Here is a 12022-nt window from a genome sequence, read left to right as displayed (position 1 = left end):
TTTCTCTCTACTCTGTTTCTTCACCACCTTTCTCATATCTGACCCATACATCCCTGATTTCAAGGATCGGTATCAGTGGTGGGTCCACCATATTTACTGATTCAACCAACATTGGTTGTATCCCACTATACCCATGAACCACATCGGACCCCACTGGGACCTACGTGACACTTGGCCAACGAAGGCGGAGGAGGACCGAGCCATCATGCACCTCTCCTCACCCGGTCACTCCTCCCTCCTCTCTCTCTCTCTCTCTCTCTCTCTCTCCTTCTTTTCGATTCCTAGGAGCGAATCAATTCATGTGGGAAAAAGAAAAGGTAATTCTAGGTCAAAACGCGTGCTAAAACATCACCTCCCTTCTCGAGATTTTAAGGGTAAAAACAAACACGTGACTTTCCCTCCTTTTGTTGATCTTTCTCATCCCCTTTTTCAAGTTCTAACGCCCGTTTCGGGGACTTTGCTTCAGATGTGCACCATAATGGCGCAGAATAGTCTTACTAATCATATCGACCGTTGGATTGAAATTTCGACCGTCGAAATTACGATCTTGGCTGTTGAAAATGGACAGGACTGCAGACGAAGCAAAATCACCCTTTTCAAAAGATTTATAGGAAGTTTTGATTTTCCATTAAACGAATGTAACAAAAGCAAGTGGCCTAATTTGAAAAAAATAAAAGAGTTTTATTAAAGTAAAATAAATTGATACGTGAATTAAATTTCATAATATTTATTGTCGTTAACATCATCTTGAATAAGGAAACATAATGCGGATGGTAATCTATTGATTGCAAATTACAATTTAAGGAGTTTCCGCTAACCTTATAATAAGTCAATGAACAAGATAGTCGCACTTTTAAAGAGCTTCTATATACCTTGCAAGAAGTCAATGCACAAGTTAATCGCACTTTTAAGAAGTTTCCGTAAATCTTGCAATAAGTCAATGCACAAAATTAGTTTCTCGCGAAAAAGATGTAAAATAACTTAATTTCGTTACAAATAAGGTAAGGGAAGATCCTGCAACACGTACTGTTAGCGTGCAAAATCAGACCGGATCTCACTCACATCCGGTTGATAATCCGATACACGACACAAATATCGGATGATAGAAAACTTTTTATTACAAAAAACCAACCTCTCCCAAATCTGTTTTCTATTACTAAAAAAATTTGGTTTTTTTTTTAATATTTATTTTATTAATAATTTTTATAATTTAGCTACTTTTGACAAAAATGAAATATTTAAAGAGGAAGGAGGAACTCACGTGGTATTGTCAACCTATGTGCTTGTCGGTCAAACTTTGCTTCACAAAAGCCAGAAGAAAAGGGAGCATAGGAGTGTTCTTCGTGTGATGGTGAGGACTTAAGTGTAATATCTTGCTCTCAAACTTACCTTTTATTATTATAATATTTACAGAGAAGATTGGATTAGATTTGAGGGAGAGTCTCTCTCTGTCGATTCATCTCTATAAAGATTTCTTTTTGCTTCTTCACGCCCACAATCAAAACATTCCTCTGGGCTTCCATCAGCTGTTCAACAGAGACACACAAGCTTTGAGAAGGAAATGGAGTTGGTTCTGACATTAGGGGAAGCTTCAAAGCCATTTCCATTTGTGGAGAAGACAGCTGCAACCGCTGCTGCTGCTGCAAGGATGAACATTAACCCTGGGTTGGAATTTTGTATGGGGTTGGGGGCTGTTGGAGTCAATGGAACAGATGCAAAAGGAGAAGATAAGGAACCAGAAAGTATCAGAGAAGGGGAAGCAAGAAAGAGACAGAGAGAGGACAAAAGGGTCTCTGCAGATCCACCCTTCCAGCTTGATCTTCTTCCTCCTGGTCCTGTACCTCGTAATCAACCTTCTTCTTCTTCTTCGTCTCAGTTGGGCTTCCCATGGCAAACTGGAAATGGTATGTCCATATGGAAGAAAGCTGATTCTTGGGTGTTTTTTTTGATGGATGTTTTGGGAGATGGGTTTTGAAGGGTTTGGCTTGTCTCTTCCTCTGTTGCAGGGAATCATGAACCAGGTTCTTCAGGTCTTTCAGGGACTGCGTTTGCGAGAGGGTTCGATGTGAATCGGTTCTTGGCGGAAGAAGCTGATGATGGCGCTGTAGTTTCCTCTCCGAACAGCACTCAATCTTCGTATCAGATGGATTTCTCGATGTTTAGAGGAGGTAGCAGTGGCAGCAATAGAAGACACAACACCGAAGCCACTGATGCAGATGCCATGAATGATATCGATACGAATGAGAGGGCTTCTTCTAGAGCGAGTGATGAAGATGATAAAAGCCTCGCTCGAAAGAAGCTCAGGCTCTCCAAAGAACAATCTGCCTTCCTGGAAGAGAGCTTCAAAGAACACAACACTCTCAACCCTGTAAGTAGAAGGAAAAAAAAAAAAAAAAAAAAAAAAAAAACGAATGGGCAGAAGGAATTTTCTTTTTTTCCTCTTTTTCCAGTACTTGTTTTGGCTTACATTTCCCCATCTCATTAATATCGCAGAAACAAAAGCTTGCTCTTGCAAAACAGCTCAGTCTTCGACCTCGCCAAGTAGAAGTTTGGTTTCAGAATAGAAGAGCCAGGTATCTATTCATTATTTTCTTTCTTGTATTTGATTTCTTCTATTTGGGTTGTGTTCTGAACCAAAGAAAAAAAATGGAAATTCAAAATTTACAGGACAAAACTGAAGCAGACAGAGGTGGATTGTGAGTATCTGAAGAGATGCTGCGAGACACTGACCGAGGAGAACAGAAGATTACAGAAAGAACTGCAAGAATTGAGAGCCTTGAAGACTTGTCATCCTTTCTACATGCAACCTCCGGCGACTACACTCTCTATGTGCCCATCATGCGAGCGAGTTGCCACCACTTCTGCTACTACTACTACCACCACCGTCGCCACCGCCGCCGCCGGCACCACCGCAAACACCACCGTTGATGCCACCCCTGTGACACCAACTCGCAAACCCACCTCGGCCTTTTCCCTCACAAAGCCAAGATTCTATCCCTTCACTCAGACCCAAGCTCACCCTTCCCCTGCTTCATAAGCACCACCCATTTGGCCATCCCTGAATCATCCATCCATGTGTAAATATTTCGACTTTGAGAATTTTTATTTCGTTTGATGAGATTTTCCGAAGAATACTTGTTAGCGGATTTATGTTCTTCTAGGGAGAGTCAGGATGTACTTTTTTCCATTTTTCTTTTGATAGCTTCTTCGTTTTGGAGCTTTTTTTAGGCGGAAGATTAGGTTAAGTGACAGACATGGACAGATACAGAGATGGGCACAGAGAATTAGATCAACAGATGATTTTTCTTTTCTGGTTTAAATATATTCTCTTTCTCTGCGCGTTGTATTCAAAGTTGGAACAGGAGAAATTGTAGGAAATTCATATTAATTTGTTTGTAGTCTTTGATATATTTCTCATCTGTCTCACGAGGAGCAACCAATTTGGTCCCCTCTCTCTGCTGACCTGTTTCCAGATTTTCATTTCAGATAATTTCCCAAGACATTGAGCTCATTGCCTATGTCACCATTTGTGGCATTTATGAAAGCTTTTGAGAGGAATTGGAATGGATGGATCTTCAATTCATACACGGCATGCCCTGAACTCCTTTATACAAAATAAATTAACATAAAGAAGGGAGAAGGAGACATGATAGATAAGCGAAACATTAATAAATACATACAGGGGTGAGAATGTATGTTTGTATCTTGATTGTTAATGGAGTTTTAATAATGACTAGTGGGTTGAAGTCTTAGTTGCCAAACTTGGATTCTTTTATGGTTCTTTGAGGTTGGAACTTACAAGGGAGACAATGAGACATCAACTTTAATGGAAAGTTAAGCCACTATTATTATATGTGTGCTATCAAATGATTAGATTCTTTGAGACTTTGATACCATAAGGATGAGTTTGGTGTTACTGTTACATACATGACAAGTCTATCTTGGTTGATAGAAGTGTTGCACATTTCTACTCATTGATAGGGAGAATGAGTCAAAGAGTTTAGGTTTTCTATCACTCAGAATAGAATAGAGGCTTGTGCTCCTCTTATATTTCTTCATCACATAATAACGATGGAGACCTTAGTGGGTTCACTTGAGCTATTTGAAAGGAACACAGATCCCATTCCATGACGGATAAAGATCCGAACTCAAGAGAAAGCCCCTTGAAATTTAAAAGATTAGGTACTTGGCTTTTTCATCAAGCATCTTTCTATCCTTCCTCTTTTTTTTCAATTAGTTTTTAAAAAGGATTGGATCCATAAGATTAAAGATGGCTATTTTTAGGGTCTAAGCCCAGGAAAGTGAGGTCCCCATCTCATGAGCAAATGGAGTTTTTGAGTTTAATGAAAGGTGAGGAGAGAAAGAGTGAAGCATGGCATGGAATGTGGAATGTAATGATAGTGTGTTGGATATGAATGAGAGCTCACTTTCATAGAGTGGGGAGGGGAGGGAAAGAATTGGAAGCAAAGGATGCAACTTCTACACGCAAGAAAATGATTGGAATTGTGAGGTGAAACGGCACAAAGGGAGGAGATGATAGAGAGAAGACTAGATAGAATGAGGGGTTGAAAATTTGAAATCTTCAACAATTATGAGCTCCCCCACCCCCTCTTTTTGATTATATTATTCTTTTTAACTTTGCTTTTCAATCAGTTTTATGAATTGGGTGTTTAAAAGAGAGAAAAACAAGATAGATAGTCAAAATTAATTTCTGGATTTATATCACTAATGGTGTTATGATGATAATTAGGTAATTGTAGATGAAATCCTCCTCATATTCTTCTTTCAATTTTCATGCATGCTTTCGCCACTGAGATTTGAGAGAAGGGAGTTTCTAGCACGAGGAAAACAAGGTTGGCTTGATGAGGTTCTACTGGGGAAGGGTCAAGACCAAAAACCACAAATTTTAATGCTTCCTTTCTGAAGCGAGAGAAACAGAGGCATGGCTCGCTGATCTCATCTCTCTTGTTTCTGGTTGGTCTGTCTGTTGGGAAATCAGCAAATGATTTTATTTGTGTAAAACTCTTGGTTTTATTATTTTATTAGTATGTAAAAATCTCGGTTTTATTTTTTCCTTCTTTTTTGTTGTTGGTTAAAATCCTAGGTAATTTTTTTTTTTTTTTTTTTACAATCAATCTTTCATTCAAAAACATGAACATGATTGGAACCTGAATAGAGACTCAGAATCCAATCAGAGGAACATGACCAATAACTTGGACCCTCAACCAAGAAGGCCTTTCTAGCTAATTGATCTTACTACTGATGAATTTGATATCTTCTATCACAGATAAGATAAAGGTGGGAGGTAAGATAGACTCGGATAGATAACTTACAAGTAAATGGGAATTTGTTTCTACCTCTGATGAACTCAAAGCCATTCGCAATAGCTTCTAACAAATCCTAGTTAGTTGTTGAGAACCCAAAATGCTCTTTAAAGAATAATTTCAAACATATTTCAAGATATATGGCAAAAAGCGATATCTCAAGGGTATTAACCTCCAGAGTGTCAGATAAAATTGTACAACAGTGGGCTTTGTTAGTATTTTCCATTAAGTCATGATTGGATAATTTCATAATTTGAAAATTACCTTTATTCTTAACTTTAGTGAAGAACCATTCATGGATGACTCCATTTTCTCCCTGAAATTAGGGAATATTTTAGGCATCAAGATCGTCACTTCCATCTTTCTTGCTGTATTTCGTTCTTGCAATCAGGGAACGTTCTAGGCAGCAAGATTGCTACTGCCATCCTCGCTTACATTATCTCCTTTCAATTAGGGGGTGGTTTTAGGCATCAAGAAAGTCACTTCCATTCTTGCTAATGGGTTTAATATAATGTGTCAAGGTTTGAAGCTACCACTTACATCCCAAATCTTGATTTCTACAAACCCTAAAAGCTATGGTGCTTTCTCTTGTTCCTTATCCTGGTAAAGAGTTTTTTTTTGCCCACTTAAGTTGTGGGCCAAACTCTTGTTTACCCACTTAAGTGGCTAATATTTCATATGCCCAATCTGGTGAATTTGAAATATTACAAAAAATTCAGCGTTAGTTTTATAAGCTATAATGTTAAATTTTCATGTGTTAAGACATAAATATCCCTTACTCCATGTGAATGACCAAAATACCCCTCTTACTTACTATTTACCTACCCCATTTTTTTTCTTCTACACCTTGTAGGAAATCCCACCACCGCCGGAGAACGACGGAGCTTTGAAATCAAATCATCCATCGATCTTTTTTCAAATTTAGGGTTTTGAATAATTTTGTGTTAGGGGTGGTTGCCGGCAGGGGAATGGGTGGTGGTTGCGAACGGTGGTGGGATTTCTGGTTAAGTGTAAGAATAAAATGGGTGAAGAAAGAATCCCTTGACCCACATGAGTAAAAGGGGCATTTTAGTCATTTACATAAGTGATGGGTAGTTATGTCTTAACCCATAAAAACTTAACAGTTAAAAAAAAAAATTTAAAAAAAAAAAAAAAACAATTGAATTTTTTGTAATATTTAAAGTTCACCAGATTGCACAAACTGAAATTTTGGTCACATGATTTTTTATTTTCTTTTTGGAATTACATTTTATACGTGTCTCAACTCTCACCTATGTTTGCTGGCGCGCCGGGCGCCCCCGGGGAAAAAAAAAAAAAAAAAAAAAAAAAAAAAAAAAACCACCCCCCACCCACAAGGCCCCCCGTTTTAGGGGGGGGGGGAAAGGCGCGCGGGGGGGGGGGGGGGGGGGGGGGGGGGGGGGGGGGGGGGGGGGGGGGGGGGGGGGGGGGGGGGGGGGGGGGGGGGGGGGGGGGGGGGGGGGGGGGGGGGGGGGGGGGGGGGGGGGGGGGGGGGGGGGGGGGGGGGGGGGGGGGGGGGGGGGGGGGGGGGGGGGGGGGGGGGGGGGGGGGGGGGGGGGGGGGGGGGGGGGGGGGGGGGGGGGGGGGGGGGGGGGGGGGGGGGGGGGGGGGGGGGGGCCCAATTTTAACAATATAGGTGTTCTGTTATCTACTTCCAAGTTCCAACAAGATCCAACCAAGAAGTTTACTGAGTCAACTCTAACCCCAAGGGTATTGGACTGTTGCTTACTTGCTTCACCCCTGATTTGAAGTAGGCTAGATGGTCGTCGTCCTTATCTTTTTTTTTGGTGGTTCAGTGAAGGGGGGAGTCTTACGAGTTACGATACAAATAAAATCTTGTGAAGGGACTTGACCAAATGAATCTGTTGCAGCATTAGCTTCCTGTGATGTGATGAAAGAGACTTCTTTGAAATGACTCCGAGAAATCGTCTTCTTTGCAGACACACGTCCTTTTTGAAGCAGAATGGTTTCAGGGCTCGATGAGATTATACACACACATCCAAAGGATGTTGGAAGATCTTCCATTGTAAAAAATGAAAACCCTCTGCAACTGTAATCTCTAGATGCGTGATAATGGAAATTCATTGATTGTACGTTGGAAGGGTTGATGCAAGCAAGAATCGAGTTTTCTGAGAACACATGAGAACCTTATTTAGACTTTTTGAACCATACTCGAAGTATAGTGAAACCGTCCTCACTTTCAAGTCAGAAACGAAGAGACGATGGGCAGCAGGTATATGATCTTTCAGCATAATACCACGTCTGTTTATGGACTCTGGATTTGAAGGATCCAGGGAAGAAACACTGGCAAGAGAACCAAATGTTGTCTGTTGAGCAAATTTGTTGAATGCTCACTGGGCAATTGGATTGCCCAGGGATGACAAAATTATGTGTTTGAAGACTTCGCCAGGGAAGACGAAACCATGGAACAGGTTAGCTACATATCAGCAGCCAGCTACACCCTAAACCACAGAACTGGATAGATAGATGTATTTGGTTATTCAACCATTCTTAGAGATGGAAATTCAACAATACTAAGCTTGTAATTTCCATAAGAGCAAAGCCTTCGAGCCAAGCTTGCGGATCAGATCTTAACATCAACTAAAAGCATTGAAGTTTAGCTCAAGCCAAAACCTATTTCTTACAAAAATCTGCATCACTGATCCAACAGCTGTATCTCCTTACCGCCCCACAACATTGATTGATCATGTATTGTTTGACTACATTCCTAGGCCCAAATTTAACACATAATAGATGACTTCAAATTTTAACAGTTGCTGCCCCTCGGGCACTGGTAAGAAGCAGAGGCTACAAGAAAGATCATATCATACACACACAACTTCTCTTTCTGCTAACAAGGGTGTCCGACCTTTGGTCTAATCAGTCTCCCACTGCCCCCAAAAAACACACTCAATCATATGAGAACCATATAAAGGGGAGCCGGGAGGGGGGGACATCAACAGGGTTTGATTAGGTACGTAGGAAGATCTCTACAAGCATCCTGGATAAACACCCCCATTTCAACAGAAACCCGCAAATTGCAGAAAACTCAAATTCCTCAGATAAGAACAAAACCTAGGAAACAATAGTTGATGGTAGGGATAATAATCCCTCAAAAGATGGAACGATTCGAATAATGGGTTTATGAGTAAGTTGAGTAAATGTGATCTCTTGAACACAAAAACTCAAATTAATTTCGACCTACCCAACTAATTTGTTGGAGCTTCAGGACAGTCTTCAAATTCAATGATTTGAATAAACGAAGAAAAGAAAATTGCACTCAAATTCTGAAATATAGAGAAATTATTCCCAACTACTAATCCCATGTTCCAGAATTACTCCCACTTTATAGGCTTATATATTAGGCTCATAACATCAATAAACCTCAAAAGAAGCCTGTGGACAGAAGCCATGGTTGTCATACAAGAGAGGCAAGATGACACACCAAAACAAGCAGCGCACAAGGACACAGGCTTCATATGATGTTCGCTAAAATACGTGCAGCTCCGCAGTGCCGAAATGGCCATGGAAACTTCCCAGAAATGAACTAACTTGACTAGGATGGATCAGAGCTAAATAAATAATCCAAATGATGTAAAGAATCGAAATTTCTGAGCTGACTGATCAACAAGTAGTTGCACCTATTACAAGATCAACCTACTAAAATATTATTTCTCTAAATAAATCATAATTTACTAAACTCATAAATAGACTAACAACTTAAGGCACCCAAGGTCTGAAGTCATGGAAGCCAAGTTCTCTAAGTAAATATGTGGGAGAAACTTGAAGTTTGTTTTAAAAAACAAAAAAAATTAGACCACCGAAACCAGGTAACCGTTTTAGAAACAAATGCGTGTAAGTATTTATCTTGCAAATGGATGTACAACACTCACCATAAGTTTGCCTGCTCCCACAGTACAAATTGAGTTGTCTACAAATAGAAACAAGCAAACTCTTTCCTTTGAGAAGAAGAGCAAATTTCTAGAGCATCTCAGCATCAGTAAAACCTTGGCAAGCTGTGAAACCTCTGTGAGCTGCAATAAAAAGCAAGAACAGAAAACAAAATAACTTAAGACTGCTTAATTAAACAAAGGAAAGAATAATCTGAAGAAGAGGTGAAACTGAATAAAATTCCACTTACACAGCTATTTGTAAAATTGAATGCTGATTAAATTCTGTAAGAAGCCTTGAATTTGCCTAAATTTTCTGAATGACAGTTATTAGATATTGGGAGGGAAAAGAATTAATTGAGCCTCCTCCGTCGAGTTGAACGTGGAATTCCACCATCCATCTGTGAAGCCCTAGATGCATCAGCCCTTCTTCTGGAGGATGAAGATGAAAGTGACATTATCGACTCTATTTCTGCAGTATTATCCAATGTCTGGTTTTCTGATTGTATAACAGCAGCAATACTGGAAACAGAATCTCTGTCCTCAACAAGTGGAGAACGAGTATTGTTTCTTACCGGTGGCCGTCCAAGAAAATATGCCTGAACCAGTCTTTCAGCAGAGGAAAGGTGTGAAAATGAAGAAGCCCTTCGTGATTGTGACCTCAAAGACCGCAGTGATGGATGTTGTCTGCTGCCATCCACTTCAGAGGCAGTGCTAGAGCCTTGTGTTAAATCAATTATTTCCGGCTCTTGTCTACCAAAACTCCGTTCTAAAGGTGAATATCGCCCAGATAACTGTCTCCGCATTAGAACCCGGCTGGAAATTGAACTAGGTCTCTCTGTTGGTTGGATTCCTGGAGTTCCAATCCTACTCGAAAATGAACTAGAAGGCATATCTGGCATCTCATCAGCACTATCAAGATCTAGAGGAGGAGTCCATTCCCCCGTCACATCAAGCCTACTTCCAAATCGCCTAATCATCTGAACAAAGTAAGAATCCTCAATTTGAGCAGCCCTATGAACCCATTGCCTTAAGCTTTCTACTCGCCGTGCATGGGGTCTTGGAGGGATTTTCAATCCAGAGTCATCCTCCTCTGGCTCAGAGGTATCATTTCCGCGGCCATAAATCGGTGTAATGCTCATATCTGTGACCTCTCCTTTGCACACGGGGCATTCCTTGGCATCAGAGTGAATGTGTAGCCACTGGTAAAGACAGGGCCAACAGAATAAGTGACCACAACAGGTGAGGACAGGTTTCATTGCCATGTCTAAGCATATGTTACACTCAAAGAAACTACTACCATCGTCTCTCCCACTATCACTACTCTTCTCTGAACCGTTGCTCTTCCCCAACGCCTTGGCTATCAAATCACTTGAATTCCCTTTGAGTGTTTTATTGCTACTAGTGGATCTATCTTCTGCAGCTACACTGCCCTCCCCAATTTGCAGTTCACCGGTGCTACCAGAGCTGACAATCATTTCCACCGGTATATTCCTCGCCTCAGGCCGGAGGTCCTGCCTCCACCTCCAACGATGCCTTCCCCTGATTGTGATTGCTTCAAGTTGTCGAATACGTTCTCCAATGTCTCCTATTTCAGTCGATAAAGGCCCTAATTCCGGATTGATATCAATTGATAGAGAATCAGGAGATGGGCCAAGATTTAAATCAAGATCCATCACGTCGTCCCTCACTGCAACCATCACGAAAAAACACAATATAAAATCAAACCCTAATCTAAACTTCTGGAGGTTGCAGCAATTATGCGACCTCTTCTACAAATAGGCAAGTCATAATACTTTAAATTACAAATCCAAGGTTCCGGTCAGAACTCTAAACGACCAAAGGATTGAAATAACTTGTCCGTTCAGAACCTAAAATTACAGGGTTCATTCATGTCAAGAAACATTTTTTTTTTTGGGTGGGTTCAGAATTCATGTCAAGTTTCACCTAAGAAAAGCTCGAAATAAATCACACAAGCAAATGATTCAATTCAACGCTCTATACACAAACAAAAATCAAAAGACAAGCGGAAAAAGGAAATTCCCTCACCAATTTCAACGATTTCTGATGGAAACGATCAAAAGGATAGAGAAATATAATCGAACCCGAAGAAGCCCACCCGCTTTTATCACTGAGGTTGCTTCGTTGAGGCCTACCCAAAGAAGAAGAGCTTCATCTGAGACAGAGAGGATCGCAGAAGAGGGCGAAGAAGACGAACCGAACTAGTTCGAACATCAACCGCCTCAGATCCAGTCAAGGACGACTCTAAAAGAAAGACTTTTTGAGCAGAAGAGAACCACTAATCTCCTTCTCTAAGTTCCCTTCATCAGGAGTATCATCCGCTACTTTGATCTGGTTTTCACTAACCAAACAAAACCAGAGAGAGACTCAAAGTATCCTCCTTTGTTCCTGCCATTGCTTAATAGATCCCAACGAAAGAGAAGAGAGAGAATCACTGATCATGATTTGTCATTTCTGACCTGTGAGAGAGAGAGAAAGAGAGGTGGCGCGAAACTGCAGAAGACGATAAAGCTTCTGTCGGCATTTGACATTTCCAAGGATCTTCATATCTTCATGATGTACGGAGGACCGTCCGATTGGCAGTTAGATTCATCAAACCATATATCATTCTATCCGTCAGATTAGCAGCGGAATTCCAGTGCATAGATCACCGTTGGATTGGCACCAGATCCTGAATTGAATATGGTTGCCTAAACCACTTTCCCAGTCGATTAATACTCTTTGTCTTTTTCTCTGGTTTTAATTAAAATTAATTAAAATGATTAATCA

At 40.8% G+C, this 12022-nt stretch overlaps 2 protein-coding genes across 3 annotated transcripts; one reads left to right on the top strand and one right to left on the bottom strand.

Annotated features, from left to right (window-relative positions):
- Positions 1 to 1446: 1446 nt before the first annotated feature.
- On the top strand, positions 1447 to 3796 carry LOC149003728 (homeobox-leucine zipper protein HAT14-like). The gene is made up of 4 exons (XM_089137156.1): positions 1447 to 1904; positions 2007 to 2368; positions 2494 to 2573; positions 2668 to 3796. Exons 1-4 carry the CDS (start codon positions 1562 to 1564, stop codon positions 3035 to 3037), a joined length of 1155 nt encoding a protein of 384 aa, XP_088993282.1. The 5' UTR covers positions 1447 to 1561; the 3' UTR covers positions 3038 to 3796.
- Positions 3797 to 6984: 3188 nt separating this feature from the next.
- Positions 6985 to 11749, bottom strand: LOC149003727 (uncharacterized). 2 transcript variants are annotated; one of them, XM_089137155.1, is made up of 4 exons: positions 11282 to 11749; positions 9808 to 10922; positions 9484 to 9664; positions 6985 to 9376 (listed from the first exon to the last, which is right to left on the bottom strand). In XM_089137155.1, the coding sequence occupies exons 2-3, from the start codon at positions 10906 to 10908 to the stop codon at positions 9653 to 9655; spliced, it is 1113 nt and encodes a 370-aa protein (XP_088993281.1). In that variant the 5' UTR covers positions 10909 to 10922; positions 11282 to 11749; the 3' UTR covers positions 6985 to 9376; positions 9484 to 9652. The 2 variants fall into 2 exon arrangements, with proteins under 2 accessions (XP_088993281.1, XP_088993280.1); XM_089137154.1 differs by having other exon boundaries at positions 6989 to 9376; positions 9484 to 10922.
- Between the last annotated feature and the right edge of the window lie 273 nt (positions 11750 to 12022).

This window comes from Hakea prostrata, chromosome 10 (genome assembly GCF_041222555.1).
Source record: "Hakea prostrata isolate BN-2017 chromosome 10, UWA_Hpros_2, whole genome shotgun sequence".
Lineage (NCBI taxonomy): Eukaryota > Viridiplantae > Streptophyta > Magnoliopsida > Proteales > Proteaceae > Hakea > Hakea prostrata.
This window is presented reverse-complemented; position numbering and strand designations above follow the sequence as displayed.